At 50.4% G+C, this 16,007-nt stretch overlaps 1 protein-coding gene across 1 annotated transcript; it reads right to left on the reverse strand.

Moving 5' to 3' along the window:
• Nucleotides 1–1,103: 1,103 nt before the first annotated feature.
• hkdc1 (hexokinase domain containing 1) lies at nucleotides 1,104–15,126 on the reverse strand. The gene is made up of 18 exons (XM_083671474.1): nucleotides 14,975–15,126; nucleotides 13,335–13,497; nucleotides 12,693–12,841; nucleotides 12,429–12,548; nucleotides 11,111–11,206; nucleotides 10,916–11,015; nucleotides 10,029–10,212; nucleotides 9,607–9,762; nucleotides 9,051–9,284; nucleotides 8,542–8,846; nucleotides 8,138–8,286; nucleotides 7,647–7,766; nucleotides 7,102–7,197; nucleotides 6,820–6,919; nucleotides 6,191–6,374; nucleotides 4,125–4,280; nucleotides 2,062–2,295; nucleotides 1,104–1,259 (listed from the first exon to the last, which is right to left on the reverse strand). Exons 1-18 carry the CDS (start codon nucleotides 15,035–15,037, stop codon nucleotides 1,112–1,114), a joined length of 2,757 nt encoding a protein of 918 aa, XP_083527600.1. The 5' UTR covers nucleotides 15,038–15,126; the 3' UTR covers nucleotides 1,104–1,111.
• Between the last annotated feature and the right edge of the window lie 881 nt (nucleotides 15,127–16,007).

A 16,007-nucleotide genomic window follows, 5' to 3' on the forward strand; every position in this document is an offset into this window, starting at 1 on the left:
GTGTAGTGTTGTGTAGTGTAGTGTTGTGTAGTGTTGTGTAGTGTAGTGTTGTGTGTAGTGTTGTGTAGTGTTGTGTAGTGTAGTGTTGTGTAGTGTAGTGTTGTGTTGTGTAGTGTTGTGTAGTGTAGTGTTGTGTAGTGTAGTGTTGTGTAGTGTTGTGTAGTGTTGTGTAGTGTAGTGTTGTGTGTAGTGTTGTGTAGTGTTGTGTAGTGTAGTGTTGTGTAGTGTAGTGTTGTGTAGTGTAGTGTTGTGTGTAGTGTTGTGTTGTGTTGTGTAGTGTAGTGTTGTGTGTAGTGTTGTGTAGTGTTGTGTAGTGTAGTGTTGTGTAGTGTAGTGTTGTGTAGTGTAGTGTTGTGTAGTGTAGTGTTGTGTGTAGTGTTGTGTTGTGTTGTGTGTAGTGTTGTGTAGTGTTGTGTAGTGTTGTGTGTAGTGTAGTGTTGTGTAGTGTTGTGTGTAGTGTTGTGTAGTGTAGTGTTGTGTGTTGTGTTGTGTAGTGTAGTGTAGTGTTGTGTAGTGTTGTGTAGTGTAGTGTTGTGTAGTGTTGTGTGTAGTGTTGTGTAGTGTTGTGTAGTGTTGTGTAGTGTAGTGTTGTGTGTTGTGTAGTGTTGTGTAGTGTTGTGTAGTGTTGTGTAGTGTAGTGTTGTGTGTTGTGTAGTGTTGTGTAGTGTTGTGTTGTGTAGTGTTGTGTGTAGTGTTGTGTAGTGTAGTGTTGTGTGTTGTGTAGTGTTGTGTAGTGTAGTGTTGTGTGTTGTGTAGTGTTGTGTAGTGTTGTGTAGTGTCGTGTAGTGTTGTGTTGTGTAGTGTTGTGTAGTGTAGTGTTGTGTAGTGTTGTGTGTAGTGTTGTGTAGTGTAGTGTAATGTTGTGTGTTGTGTAGTGTTGTGTGTATTGTTGTGTGTAGTGTTGTGTAGTGTTGTGTGTAGTGTTGTGTGTAGTGTTGTGTAGTGTTGTGTAGTGTTGTGTGTTGTGTGTAGTGTTGTGTAGTGTTGTGTGTAGTGTTGTGTGTAGTGTTGTGTAGTGTTGTGTAGTGTTGTGTAGTGTAGTGTTGTGTAGTGTAGTGTAGTGTAGTGTTGTGTGTAGTGTAGTGTTGTGTAGTGTTGTGTGCGGTTCTGTTCAGTAAAGTTCTGTCTCTCCGTAAGCCTGCCGAGCCACAGCTGTAATGAGGGCGGCTCCTTTCCCGCTGCCGTCCTCTGATAGGACGAACTCCACATCACACTGAGGAGCCAAACACTTCACTGTCTCCTTCAGGACCCTGGAGAAACTGGAGGAGGAGGTGGAGGAGGAGGAGGAGGAGGAGGAGGAGGAGGTGGAGGAGGAGGAGGTGGAGGAGATGGAGGAGGAGGTGGTGGAGGAGGAGGTGGAGGAGGAGGTGGAGGAGGAGGTGGAGGAGAGGTTAGTGTTTAGAATGGCTGTACTTTAAAACTCTTCATTATAAACTGATAAAACCTCAGAGGTCCAACATCGAGGATTGGATTGATACCCAATCAGGCTGGAGGCCCACCTTGCTCTCTGATAGGTCAGGTGGAACTGTATCAGGTGAGGCTGGTGGAGGTAGAAATCGGAGGACAGGCTCACTGTCATCGATGGAATGGAATGAGGAATGGTATCAAACACATTCTTATTTGGTTCCATGCATTATAATGAGTCTGTTCTCAGATGTCTACCTCCACCAGCCCTAACCCTAACCCTAACCCTCCCCTGAACTGTATCCATATGGCTCACACCTCTCCAACCTTCTCTACACAGAGCAGAGCTAACCCCCAGTTCCTACTCACTGAGGATGCTAATGCTAACCCCCAGTTCCTACTCACTGAGGATGCTAATGCTAACCCCCAGTTCCTACTCACTGAGGATGCTAATGCTAACCCCCAGTTCCTACTCACTGAGGATGCTAATGCTAACCCCCGGTTCCTACACACTGAGGATGCTAATGCTAACCCCCAGTTCCTACTCACTGAGGATGCTAATGCTAACCCCCAGTTCCTACTCACTGAGGATGCTAATGCTAACCCCCAGTTCCTACTCACTGAGGATGCTAATGCTAACCCCCGGTTCCTACTCACTGAGGATGCAGCTTGTAGAGAGTCCCGTCCACCCCCACGGTGATGTCCAGATGGTCCAGTCCGCGGTTCTCTCTGATCTTGTCGACGACGGCGGCCATTCCGGCTCCGCAGAGCTGAGCAGCACGGCGGGACACAGTCCCACACACCTCCTTCACTATGATGCTGTCATCACACGTGCTGTCCAGACCCAGGTGCTGCAGGATGGCCCTCACCTGCAGGAGCGCCAGACGGTCACTAGGGGGAGACACAGAAAGACATCACACACTCAGACACCTACGGCCTAGACGTCTGACAGGCAAGGACACTCTTATATTTATTTTTATTTTTTATTAAACCTTTATTTATGCAGGTTTGTCTCATTGAGATAAAATCTCCTTCTCAAGAGAGACTTCCACACACACAACATTGAACAAACCATGGACACACACACAATACAACAGTTACACACAGAAACACAAATGTCAGAACTAAAAACAGCTGTCCTAATGACAGTTACACACATCTGTGACGTTTGTGGCGAGCAAGTGTTTAAACTCTCCCAAAGTGACGAGATCCTCAAGTTTTAAACTGTTAAACAACTGTAAATAGAACAGTGTTATTGACCTGCATTAACCCACCAACTGCCAGAGAGTTCCAGAACACCTAGAGAGCCTAGTGTTCTATGTGGTATTTACCTAATAACAATACTTTGATTGGCTCCAAAATGAAGCATCATCATTTCTGCAGTTTTGGTGAATAAAGTCACCCGTGGCACTTTAGAATGTTGACAGTTTGGGCGACTTTATTCACCCTCGGCACTGAATGACTTAGAGTTAGGGTTAGAGTTAGGGTTAGAGTTAGGGTTAGAGTTAGAGTTAGGGTTAGAGTTAGGGTTAGGGTTAGGGTTAGAGTTAGGGTTAGGGTTAGGGTTAGAGTTAGGGTTAGGGTTAGAGTTAGGGTTAGGGTTAGAGTTAGGGTTAGGATGAGGGTTAGGGTTAGGGTTAGGGTTAGGGTTAGAGTTAGGGTTAGGGTTAGAGTTAGGGTTAGAGTTAGGGTTAGGGTTAGAGTTAGGGTTAGGATGAGGGTTAGGGTTAGAGTTAGGGTTAGGATGAGGGTTATAGTTAGGGTTAGAGTTAGGGTTAGGGTTAGGGTTAGAGTTAGGGTTAGAGTTAGGGTTAGAGTTAGGGTTAGAGTTAGGGTTAGGGTTAGAGTTAGAGTTAGGGTTAGAGTTAGGGTTAGGGTTAGGGTTAGAGTTAGGGTTAGGGTTAGGGTTAGAGTTAGGGTTAGGGTTAGAGTTAGGGTTAGAGTTAGGGTTAGGGTTAGAGTTAGGGTTAGGATGAGGGTTAGGGTTAGAGTTAGGGTTAGGATGAGGGTTATAGTTAGGGTTAGAGTTAGGGTTAGGGTTAGGGTTAGAGTTAGGGTTAGAGTTAGGGTTAGGATGAGGGTTATAGTTAGGGTTAGGGTTGGGGTCAGGGTTAGGGTTAGAGTTAGGGTTAGAGTTAGGGTTAGAGTTCGGGTTAGGGTTAGAGTTAGGGTTAGGGTTAGAGTTAGGGTTAGAGTTAGGGTTAGGGTTAGAGTTAGAGTTAGGGTTAGGGTTAGGGTTAGAGTTGACTAAATAATACAAGATATCAAGACATTTTGCCATTCCTATGAATAGGCTACATTGATTTGTGTTGACGATGTGTCTGTACTGGCTGAGTCTGAGTCTGTGTCTGTACTGGCTGAGTCTGAGTCTGTGTCTGTACTGGCTGAGTCTGAGTCTGTGTCTGTACTGGCTGAGTCTGAGTCTGAGTCTGTGCTGGCTGAGTCTGTGTCTGTACTGGCTGAGTCTGTGTCTGTACTGGCTGACTCTGTGTCTGTACTGGCTGTGTCTGTGTCTGTACTGGCTGACTCTGTGTCTGTACTGGCTGACTCTGTGTCTGTACTGGCTGTGTCTGTACTGGCTGACTCTGTGTCTGTACTGGCTGACTGTGTCTGTACTGGCTGTGTCTGTGTCTGTACTGGCTGACTCTGTGTCTGTACTGGCTGACTCTGTGTCTGTACTGGCTGAGTCTGTGTCTGGTGTGGTGTCTATGTTACTGTACCTCTCTATCTGGGACAGGAACTTGGTCTCGAAGATTCCTCTGGTCTTCAGAGTCTCAGAGATCTGACCTCGGAACAGGAACCCTCTCCTGGTCAGGTCGATCAGGATCTGTCTGACGATCTCCCCCAGGTACATACCACTGCACATCTTCTCAAAGCTGCACACATGTTATAGTAGGCTATTAGAATATTATCTATCTATATAATACATGTCATTTAGCTGACGCTTTTATCCAAAGTGATTAACATTGCAGTGAGTGCATCTATTTCAGTATATATGGTCCCAGCGGGAATCAAACCCACAACCTAAGCATTGGTAGCTGCTATCTATCTATCTATCTATCTACCTATCTATCTATCTATCTATCTATCTATCTATCTATCTATCTATTTATCTATCTATCTATCTATCTATCTATCTATCTATCTATCTATTTATCTATCTATCTATCTATCTATCTATCTATCTATCTATCTATCTATCTATCTATCTATTTATCTATCTATCTATCTATCTATCTATCTATCTATCTATCTATCTATCCGTCTCTCTGTGTGTCTGTCTGTCTGTGTGTCTGTAGTGTCTATCTGATGACATCATTGGACCATAGACCGTTACTTGGTAGGACAGAACCTACAGGATACAGTAATGCTTAATGGTGCTGACCTCTTTATGCTCCTGAATACGGGGTCGTTACCATGGAAAAGGGGCCAGGTTAAAATGTCATCTAAGTCATCTAAGTGTCTAAGGGCTAGGGGCTAGGGGCTCAGGCTAGGGACTAGGGCCTAGGTGTAGGGTGTTGGGGCTAGGGACTCGGGGCTAGGGTGTAGGGGCTAGGGTGTAGGGGCTAGGTATAGGGGTTAGGGGCTAGGTATAGGGGCTAGGGACTCGGGGCTAGGGTGTAGGGGCTAGGTATAGGGGTTAGGGGCTAGGTATAGGGGTTAGGGGTTAGGGGCTAGGTATAGGGGTTAGGTATAGGGGTTAGGGGTTAGGGGCTAGGTATAGGGGTTAGGGGTTAGGGGCTAGGTATAGGGGTTAGGGGTTAGGGGCTAGGTATAGGGGTTAGGGGCTAGGTATAGGGGTTAGGGGCTAGGTATAGGGGCTAGGGGCTAGGTATAGGGGTTAGGTAGAGGGATTAGGGGTTAGGGGCTAGGTATAGGGGTTAGGGGCTAGGGGCTAGGTATAGGGGTTAGGGGCTAGGGGCTAGGTATAGGGGTTAGGGGCTAGGGGCTAGGGGTTAGGGGCTAGGTGTAGGGGTTAGGGGCTAGGTGTAGGGGTTAGGGGCTAGGGGCTAGGTATAGGGGTTAGGGGCTAGGTGTAGGGGCTAGGGGCTAGGTATAGGGGTTAGGGGCTAGGTGTAGGGGCTAGGGGCTAGGTATAGGGGTTAGGGGCTAGGTGTAGGGGCTAGGTATAGGGGTTAGGGGCTAGGTGTAGGGGTTAGGGGCTAGGTATAGGGGTTAGGGGCTAGGTATAGGGGCTAGGTATAGGGGCTAGGGGCTAGGTATAGGGGTTAGGGGCTAGGGGCTAGGTATAGGGGTTAGGGGCTAGGTATAGGGGTTAGGGGCTAGGGGCTAGGTATAGGGGTTAGGGGTTAGGGGCTAGGGGCTAGGTATAGGGGTTAGGGGCTAGGTATAGGGGTTAGGGGCTAGGTATAGGGGTTAGGGGTTAGGGGCTAGGGGCTAGGTATAGGGGTTAGGGGTTAGGGGCTAGGTATAGGGGTTAGGGGCTAGGTATAGGGGCTAGGTATAGGGGTTAGGGGTTAGGGGCTAGGGGCTAGGTATAGGGGTTAGGGGTTAGGGGCTAGGTATAGGGGCTAGGGGCTAGGTATAGGGGTTAGGGGCTAGGGGTTAGGTAGAGGGATTAGGGGCTAGGGGCTAGGTATAGGGGTTAGGGGCTAGGTATAGGGGCTAGGTGTAGGGGTTAGGGGCTAGGTGTAGGGGTTAGGGGCTAGGTATAGGGGCTAGGGGCTAGGGGCTAGGTATAGGGGCTAGGGGCTAGGGGCTAGGTATAGGGGCTAGGGGCTAGGTGTAGGGGTTAGGGGCTAGGGGCTAGGTGTAGGGTCCTTGCCTTTGCTTGCCGTTGTTGAGTGAGCCCTCATCCACCTCCCTGTCAAAGCGCGTCCTGATGTCCTCCAGACAGCCGTTCTCCCCGAAGCCGCCCCACTCTGTGTTCACACACATCCTCCCCTCGTCCCCCTCCACCGTCTCCAGGTTCCTCAGCTCCTCCATGTAACACACGTTGCTCCCCGTCCCTAGGGGGCAGCATTGCACCATCACATTAGCTCCATCCTCCCTACACTGACACACACTCCTGCTGCATCCTACTTCACCCTTCATCTCTTCCCCACATAGATTTAACCCACTAACGGCCAAAGAGTTCCAGAACCCTCACCACCTAGAGCACCTATGTGGTGTTTACCTAGCAACAACACTTTGATTGGCTACAAAATGAATGCATTTTTGGTGAATAAGGTCACCCTTAGCACTCTAGAATGTTGACAATCTGAGTGTACTCTGTAGGGGGCGTACTAGTGAGTGTACTCTGTAGGGGGCGTACTAGTGAGTGTACTCTGTAGGGGGCGTACTAGTGAGTGTACTCTGTAGGGGGCGTACTAGTGAGTGTACTCTGTAGGGGGCGTACTAGTGAGTGTACTCTGTAGGGGGCGTACTAGTGAGTGTACTCTGTAGGGGGCGTACCAGCGATGAGGCCGATCTCACACTGGGGGTCTTCATAAGCACACGTCATCATGGTTCCCACGGTGTCGTTCACCACGGCAACGATGTCCAGGTCAAACTCCTGCAGGAAACAAAGTGATGACATCATCTTCTCACCTGAAGACACCTTGATGATAGGCCACATATCCATACTCCACTACGTAGTGTACATAACCATCCCTGCCCATACCCTACAGTCCCCTGCTGTGTTACGTGGTTGTCATGGATACAATCAGACAGGGGGTTTCCAGGGTAACAACTCACGTTGCGTCTTTTGATGGCCTCTCTCAGCATGTCAACAACATCATGTCCTTCACAGTCGGTGGCTTTGAAGCCCTTCGTCCAGCTGACCAGCATGCCCTGGGGGAGGAAACAGGAAGTTACAGACCAGGAAGTCATTCACTGGGACAGGAAGGGGAAGGAATGGTCAGCTTCTGTCAGGACAAAGTTTGGGGTGAGAGCTGTCACTGTTCTGGTCTGGCTGCATGGACACACATTCAACTGGACCAGGACCAGGACTGTGTTGAACTGGACCAGGACTAGACTGTGTTGAACTGGACCAGGACTAGACTGTGTTGAACTGGACCAGGACTAGACTGTGTTGAACTGGACCAGGACTAGACTGTGTTGAACTGGACCAGGACTAGACTGTGTTGAACTGGACCAGGACTAGACTGTGTTGAACTGGACCAGGACTAGACTGTGTGATAAACTGAAGCTATGTTGTTTTAGCTTGTCTGTCTCTCTGTAGCGGAGGTGGTTGGGAAGCTCTCTCCTGTGATAGGTAGCCCTGCCTGAGACTGTGTCACCTTGTCGATGCCGGTCTGTCTGCAGGGGAAGGAGAAGGTGAAGCCCAGAGGAAGACGAGTGTTCTTCATCCCCATGTAGTCCAGGAAGTCTGAGATACACTGAACGATGTGGTCAAACAGCTGGACCACAACACAGGAAGACCATGTTACATAAACAACAACAACAACAACAACAACAACAACAACAACATCAACAACATCAACAACAACAACAACAACATCAACAACAACAACATGTTTTACATTATTATTATCAGTATTTCATGCCAGTGAAATGTAGGTTTCAGGGTTAAAGTGATGTTAGGGTTAGGGCTAGGGTCAGGGTTAGGGTTAGGGCTAGGGTTAGGGTTAGGGCTAGGTTAGGGTTAGGGTTAGGGTCAGGGTCAGGGTTAGGGCTAGGGTTAGGGTTAGGTTAGGGTTAGGGTTAGGGCTAGGTTAGGGCTAGGTTAGGGTTAGGGTTAGGGCTAGGTTAGGGTTAGACCAGGACTAACCTCCTCCCCCGTCCCCTGCATGATCTCCAGAGGGATGGCGTAGATCTTGTTGTACATGCGTACAGAGCGCCGGATCCCGCTGCGGATCTTCACCACCAGAACACGGAAGTTAGTCCCTCCCAGGTCCAGGGCCAGGTACCGCCCTGTCTCTGGAACACCAACACAGGAAGAACTACAAACACTGGGATGGAACTACAAACACTGGGATAGAACTACAAACACTGGGATAGAACTACAAACACTGGGATAGAACTACAAACACTGGGATGGATTCAGGACTCATCAGCAACATCTTATCTTCTAATACTCATCACTTTAACTGTAGCCACACCCACACCTGTAGCCACACCCACACCAGAGAGGGTCTCACCTGTAGCCACACCCACACCTGTAGCCACACCCACCTGTCCCGTCGGGGGTCCGGTAGACGTATGACGGCAGCATCTTCACGGAGGCGGAGCTATGGGTCTCCTTCCTTAGCCCTCTCTCTAGCTCCACCCTCATCCTGTCCCTGACCAATCGGAGCTGCTCTGAGGTCAGTCTGAAGGTCGCCAGCGTGTCGTCAATCTGCCGTCGCTGGGCCGACAGTCGCTGGGCAACCGCTGTTACCATGGCAGCACCCTTCCCGCTGCCGCTCTCTGATAGGAGGAACCGGACGTGACACTCTGGTACCAGCCTCCGTACTACCTTATGAAGCCTCTTAGAATACCTGCAGGAGGGAGGGAGGGAGGAAGGGAGGGAGGGGGGGAGGCAGGGGGGGAGGGAGGGAGGGAGGGGGGGAGGGGGGGGGGAGGAAGGGAGGGAGGGAGGGGGGGAGGGAGGGAGGGAGGGGGGAGGGAGGGTGAGATGTTGGAGATTAACAGATTGTGTGTGTGTGTGTGTGTGTGTGTGTGTGTGTGTGTTCTATACATACTGGGGGTGTGTCCTGTAGACGGTCCCATCCATGCCCACGGTGATCCTCAGACTCTTCAGCTTCCTGTTGTGGCGGACGCGGGTCAAGATGGCCGCCAGCACGGCGGAGACCAGGTTAGCGGACCTGAAGGAGACCAGGGTGCAGACATGTTGCACGGCCAGGCAGTCGTCTGCAGAGGGAGACAGGCCCAGTTCTACCAGAACCTCTCTGGTGTGCTTCAGGCCATCCTTATACCTGGGGAAGGAACACATCTGTGGTTCTGATGCTTTGAAGGGGAACGCCCTGTCTTCAGGTGACCTCCCCCTGACGGGACTCAATGGATGTCAAATCTCTGGGGTGTCAAACTGAATTCTGATTGGTCTCTGATTGGTCTCTGATTGGTCTCTGATTGGTCTCTGATTGGTCTTTGTAACGCTGAATGAGTTAATTCATATTCATGTCCGATGGAAACGTGACAGATAGTTACTAGTGTTATTAGATGTGTTATTAAATGTGTTATTACATGTGTTATTACATGTGTTATTAGATGTGCTGGGCGTATCAGAGCAGCTCTTACTGTTCCATCCTGGAGATGTGTTGAGTCTGCAGCTTGCCTTTGGTCCGCAGGGCGTCTGACACCCGGCCCTCGAACAGCTGACCCTCCTTCGCCATCTTCACCAGGATCAGCCTCACCAGCTCCCCCATGTACATCCCACTCACCATCTTCTCAAACCTGGACACACACACACACACACACAGAAAAACACTAGAGTTCCAAAGCCTGGTGTAGGTTCTTAATAACAATAGAATGTAACATAATAGAATAAAATGATTTTGTTTTCTCCAGGGGGTTTGTGAACAAGGACGTGTGTGTGTGTGTGTGTGTGTGTGTGTGTGTGTGTGTGTGTGTGTGTGTGTGTGTGTGTGTGTGTGTGTGTGTGTGTGTGTGTGTGTGTGTGTGTGTGTGTGTGTGTGTGTGTGTGTGTGTGTGTGGCTCACAGCTGTCTCCCAGGGTTGGTGGAGGCAGCATCGATCTCCCTGTCGAACTCGGTCCTGATGTCCTCCAGCAGGCCGTCGTCTCCGAAGGCGCCCCACTCTGTGTTCACACACATCCTCCCCTCGTCCCCCTCCACCAGGTCTATGTGACGCAGCTCCTCCATGTAGCACGCGTTGGTGCCTGTACCTACACACACACACACACACACACACACACACACACACACACACACACACACACACACACACGGACACACACACACAGGGATATACACACACACACACACACACACACACACACACACACAGGGAGACACACATACACACACACACACACACACATGCACGGACAGACACACACACACACACACACGCACACACAGGGATACACACACATACACACAGGGATACACACACAAACACACACATGGACACACGGACACACACACGCACGCACACACAGGGAGACACACACATACGCACAGACACACACACACACACACACACACACACAGGGAGACACACACATACGCACAGACACACACACACACACACACACACACACACACACACACACACACACACACACACACACACAGGGAGACACACACATACGCACAGACACACACACACACACACACACACACACACACACACACACACAGGGAGACACACACACAAACACACACACACACACACACATTGTTACACTGTATAGTGAAGCCTGTCACTGCAGAGTTGTGTGTCTGTCTGTAAGAGTGGTTCTAAACCAGGATGAGGAAGATGAAGATGAAGATGAAGATGAAGATGAAGAAGATGAGGATGAAGATGAAGAAGATGAAGATGAAGATGAAGATGAAGAAGATGAGGATGAGGATGAAGAGTCTGACCTACAATGACCCCGACTTCACAGTGCTGGTCGTCATAGCCACAGGTCATCATGGTTCCCACGGTGTCGTTAACCAGGGCCAGCACCTCCACGTCCACTCCCTAGCAACACACAGAATTATGGTCTGGACATGTCCTGAAAGCCTCAGCCCCTCCCATAGTCAGTGAGGTGCCTGATGGGTAATGTAGTCATGTACCCCAACTCTGTGGATAGCCTGTCTCAGCCCCGCCACCACGTCAGTCCCCACCACACCGCGGGCCTTGTAGTTCTTAGACCAGGACAGCAGCACCCCCTGGAGGACGAGAGAGGGAAAGACATGAGGCATGCTGTTCCTGATGACAATCTACTGAAACAACGGAACACATTTAAACCCAACTGACTGACTGACTGACTGACTGACTGACTGACTGACTGACTGACTGACTGACTGACTGTCTGACTGACTGACTGTCTGTCTGACTGACTGACTGACTGACTGACTAACTGACTGACAGGAATCTGCCTATGATGAACCTGTTTGCCAATCAATGCAGCAGACACAGTCTGACATCGTCACAGTCTGACATCGTCACACTCTGACATCGTCATGCCATTGTAAACAGATGGTTTCATTGATTACGGTACTTAATCAATCACAGTCTCTCTGATGATGCTCTCATGATAACACTGACATTAACTCACCAACTGCCAGAGAGTTCCAGAACCCTCACCACCTACAGACCAACTGTTCTATGTGGTGTTTACCTAGCAACAACACTTTGATTGGCTACAACACGAAGCTTCGTCATTTCTGTATTTTTGGTGAATAAAGTCACCCTTGTCTCTCTAGAATGTTGACAGTTTGGGCGACTTTATTCCCCCTCGGCGCTGAATGAGTTAAGCTAATATCCCGTTCAACAATGAAGGTGTCAGTAGTTAGTTAACCACAGCAGGAACACTGGGCTGTCACCTCCCGTGTAGACTGGTCTGGCAGGAGAGAGACCTGGTCTACTGGTCTACAGCTGACTGGTCTGGCAGGAGAGAGACCTGGTCTACTGGTCTACAGCTGACTGGTCTGGCAGGAGAGAGACCTGGTCTACTGGTCTACAGCTGACTGGTCTGGCAGGAGAGAGACCTGGTCTACTGGTCTACAGCTGACTGGTCTCGCAGGAGAGAGATCTGGTCTACTGGTCTACAGCTGACTGGTCTGGCAGGAGAGAGACCTGGTCTACTGGTCTACAGCTGACTGGTCTGGCAGGAGAGAGACCTGGTCTACTGGTCTACAGCTGACTGGTCTGGCAGGAGAGAGACCTTCCTGTTGGATATATATGGTACAGACCTGGTCTACAGCTGACTGGTCTGGCAGGAGAGAGATCTGGTCTACTGGTCTACAGCTGACTGGTCTGGCAGGAGAGAGACCTGGTCTACTGGTCTACAGCTGAATGGTCTGGCAGGAGAGAGACCTGGTCTACTGGTCTACAGCTGACTGGTCTGGCAGGAGAGAGACCTTCCTGTTGGATATATATGGTACAGACCTGGTCTACAGCTGACTGGTCACAGGGGAAGGAGAAGGTCAGGCCTAGAGGTTGTCTCTTCTGGTTGATCTGTTTCTGCTGCATGAAGTCCTTCAAAGACTCTGCTACATGGTCAAACAGCTGAGAGGAGAGAGAGAGAGAGAGAGACTCACTACAAGCTAATGTTATAATGATGTATAATACTGTACCATTATCAAATATGTTCCACATTGTGTGTGTGTGTGTCCGTGTGTGTGTGTGTGTGTGTGTGGTTGAGAGCCTCACCTCTGTTCCTCGTCCGCTGAGCAGCCCCCCAGGGATGGGGTAGGTCTGGCTGTCCATCTGCACCCTCCTCCTCCCTGCCTCACTCACCCTCACCTGCAGCACCTTGAACCTGGAGCCCCCCAGGTCCAACGCCAGGAACTCACCCTTCTCTACAGGGACACACACACACAGATATAGACCTGACCCGGACCTGACCCAGACCCAGACCTGACCCAGACCTGACCCAGACCCAGACCTGACCCAGACCCAGACGTGCCCCAGACCTGACCCAAACCCAGACCTGACCCAGACCCAGACCAGAACCAGACCAGAACCAGACCTGACCCAGACCTGACCCAGACCCAGACCCAGACCAGAACCAGACCTGACCCAGACCCAGACCCAGACCAGAACCAGACCTGACCCAGACCCAGACCTGACCCAGACCTGACCCAAACCCAGACCTGACCCAGACCTGACCCAGACCCAGACCTGACCCAGACCAGAACCAGACCTGACCCAGAGCCAGACCTGACCCAAACCCAGACCCAGACCTGACCCAGACCTGACCCAGACCCAGACCCTGGAGCCCCCCAGGTTCACTGCTAGGAACTCACCCTTCTCTCCCCTCCCCCCCTCCCCCCCTCGCCCCCCTCCCCCCACCTGAGCCGTCAGGCGTGGCGTGGACGTGCGTCGGCAGCATCTTGACGGTTGCCGTGGCGTTGCTCTCACGGGACAGCCCCTTCTCCATGTCGCCACGGAAACGGTCGGAGATGTCCCGCAGCTGGTCATCAGAGAGACGCAGGGCGTACAGGAACCTGTCGACCTGCAGAGGGCGCCAGAGAGCAGGACAGTCAGCCAGAGAACCTACTAAGAACACTGCACGTCTGTGGCCTCATTTCCTTGTCTCCTTGTCTCCTTCCCTTCACCTAACCAGGGTTCCACCTTGTTGGGGGCGACAGGTAGCCTGGAGGTTAGAGAGGCCGGCCAGCCTGTTAGAGGCAGGTCGCTGGTTGGATCGACCCCCAGGAGGGAGCCGGAGGTGAGCTGGTGACTGGAGGGTCGCTGGCATCATATCTAAGCTGTCTACCACTGCCGTTGTGCCCTTGAGAAAGGCACTTAACCCCTAACTGCTCCAGGGGTGCTGAAGATGGCTGCCCTGTGCCCAGAGCTCTGTTCTCCCTGGGGGCGTTCCTGGTTCCATTCCAACCCTCGACGTGTCTTGCATGTCATTCATTCCTCTCTCTCTCTCTCTCTCTCTCTCTCTCTCTCTCTCTCTCTCTCTCTCTCTCTCTCTCTCTCTCTCTCTCTCTCTCTCTCTCTCTCTCTCTCTCTCTCTCTCTCTCTCTCTCTCTCTCTCTCTCTCTCTCTCTCTCTCTCTCTCTCTCTAAAAAAAAAAAAAAAAAAAAGAAACCAGTCGGGCTTCAGTGTGATTGGAAATGAGGAATAAACGTTTCCCGACTTCTGGATCAAAGCAATTCCACACTTTTTTCCTCAGAGAGATTCAGAGTTTTCCTCTGGTCTTGTATCTGCAGCTTTGTTGTGGTGTTCAAAGCCTTTTCTCTGATTTCCTGAAACCGAACCTCAAACTAACCCAAACAAACAGCTGAGCCCAGAGCATGCTGTGAACACAGAGTTCCCACATGGTCACAAGGAGCTTAACTTAACACACACACACACACACAACGCACTCACTCACACGCACACACACACCCATTATTAGACCTTTAACATGAGCCAGGGAACAGTGGGAACTAATCAGTTATGGGATGGTTCCCGTGGTGATACCCTCAGTCACTGGGCCCCTCTGCTCCAGTGTTTCTCAGTTTCTCAGACCTCTTCACCCCCACTACCCCCCCCCCTCTCCTGTTAATAAATAATAATAAAAAATGTTTAAAAAAAAAGCCTTCTGGCATTAGGACTGCCGATGGCCCCTGGTGTGAGCATGACCCCCCCCCCCCGGGCAGATGAGTGACTCTTCAGGTGAGTTAATGATTCCTCAGGTGACAGAGTTCAATGAAGCCCCATCAATGACTAAGAGTGACATCATCAGTAAACAATCAGCCAATCAGTCTTTAGTATGACTCCTTTCAATAAATGACCAATGCATCATTGTTCTTCACACAGACACACAACAATGCTGTCACTCTCTTAACGTGTGTACATGTGAAAGTTGATGACCCTAACCCTAACCCTATAATTCATTGCTATCACAGCAGTGTAATCAGGGTTATTGCAGAATATGAACATCATGTAAAAATGAAAAACGTGTAATAACTCCAGCTTGGTCAGACATGTGTCACCTTCTGGATCTGGTCCTCCTGCAGCTTGGAGAAGTAGAAGGAGATCAGGTGCACCGCAAACATCTTCTCTTCTGCTGGTTTCTCCAACTTCTACCATGAAAGTCCTCCCACAGCCTCTGAGCCTCCCTCTCTCTCTCTCTTTCTCTCTCTCTGGTTTTGTCCAGTAACAGGTTTAGCCTCTAATGTGAGCTCTCTCTCTCCGTTTCTCTCTCTCTCTCCGTTTCTCTCTCTCTCAGCAGTTCAGAGGTCTGTCCAGAGTTGTTTTCGTCTCCCTGACTGGGCTAGTTAAGCTACAGTTAAATCAGCCCCTCCTCCGTCCACTGGCTCAATGATTAATGGACAAGCCTTTTTCTCTCTCTCCCTCTATTCCCCTCCCTCTCTATCTCTCCCTCTATTCCCCTCCCTCCTTCTCTCTCTCTCTATTCCCCCCCTCTCTCTTTCTCTCCCTCTATTCCCCTCCCTCTCCCTCTATTCCCCTCCCTCTCCCTCTATTCCCCTCCCTCTCCCTCTATTCCCCTCCCTCCTTCTCTCTCTCTCTTTCTCTCTCTCTCCCTTTCATCTACTGTTAAATCACTCCATGGTTAAGTCTACCTCACTAACCCCTCCTCTCCCACCTCACTAACCCCTCCTCTCCCACCTCACTAACCCCCCCTTCCTCACTAACCCCCCCTTCCTCACTAACCCCTCCTCTCCCACCTCACTAACCCCTCCTCTCCCACCTCACTAACCCCCCCTTCCTCACTAACCCCCCCACCTCACTAACCTCCCCCCAACCTCACCCCCCCCCCTACTTTGGCTCTGTTGACTCTCCTGTGGAGCCATGGGGGGAGGGGGGAGCGCGCGCGTACACGTACGTACACACGTACACACACACACACACACACACACACTTTACTGTCCCAGTTCAACAGAGTAGTATGGGTTAAACAATAGAGAAAGAGGATTCAGGTCTAAAGGGATTAAGACTGAGGACCAGTGACGGCTTCTGCAGAGAAGGAAAAGCAAAGTGTTTCAGTCCGTACAGAAACCTTTT

The sequence above is a fragment of the Argentina silus genome (genome assembly GCF_951799395.1).
Source record: "Argentina silus genome assembly, chromosome: 6".
Taxonomy (NCBI): domain Eukaryota; kingdom Metazoa; phylum Chordata; class Actinopteri; order Argentiniformes; family Argentinidae; genus Argentina; species Argentina silus.

Bases quoted from the DNA above. Each gene is read 5' to 3' on its own strand.
- hkdc1 (XM_083671474.1), bottom strand. From the start codon at position 15,037: ATGTTTGCGGTGCACCTGATCTCCTTCTACTTCTCCAAGCTGCAGGAG. The intron at 6,920-7,101 runs GTGAGTTGTTAC...TGTTTCCTGCAG, and splicing joins AGGCCATCAAAAGACGCAAC to GAGTTTGACCTGGACATCGT. The intron at 4,281-6,190 runs GCAAGGACCCTA...ACATGTGTGCAG, and splicing joins CTCAACAACGGCAAGCAAAG to CTTTGAGAAGATGTGCAGTG.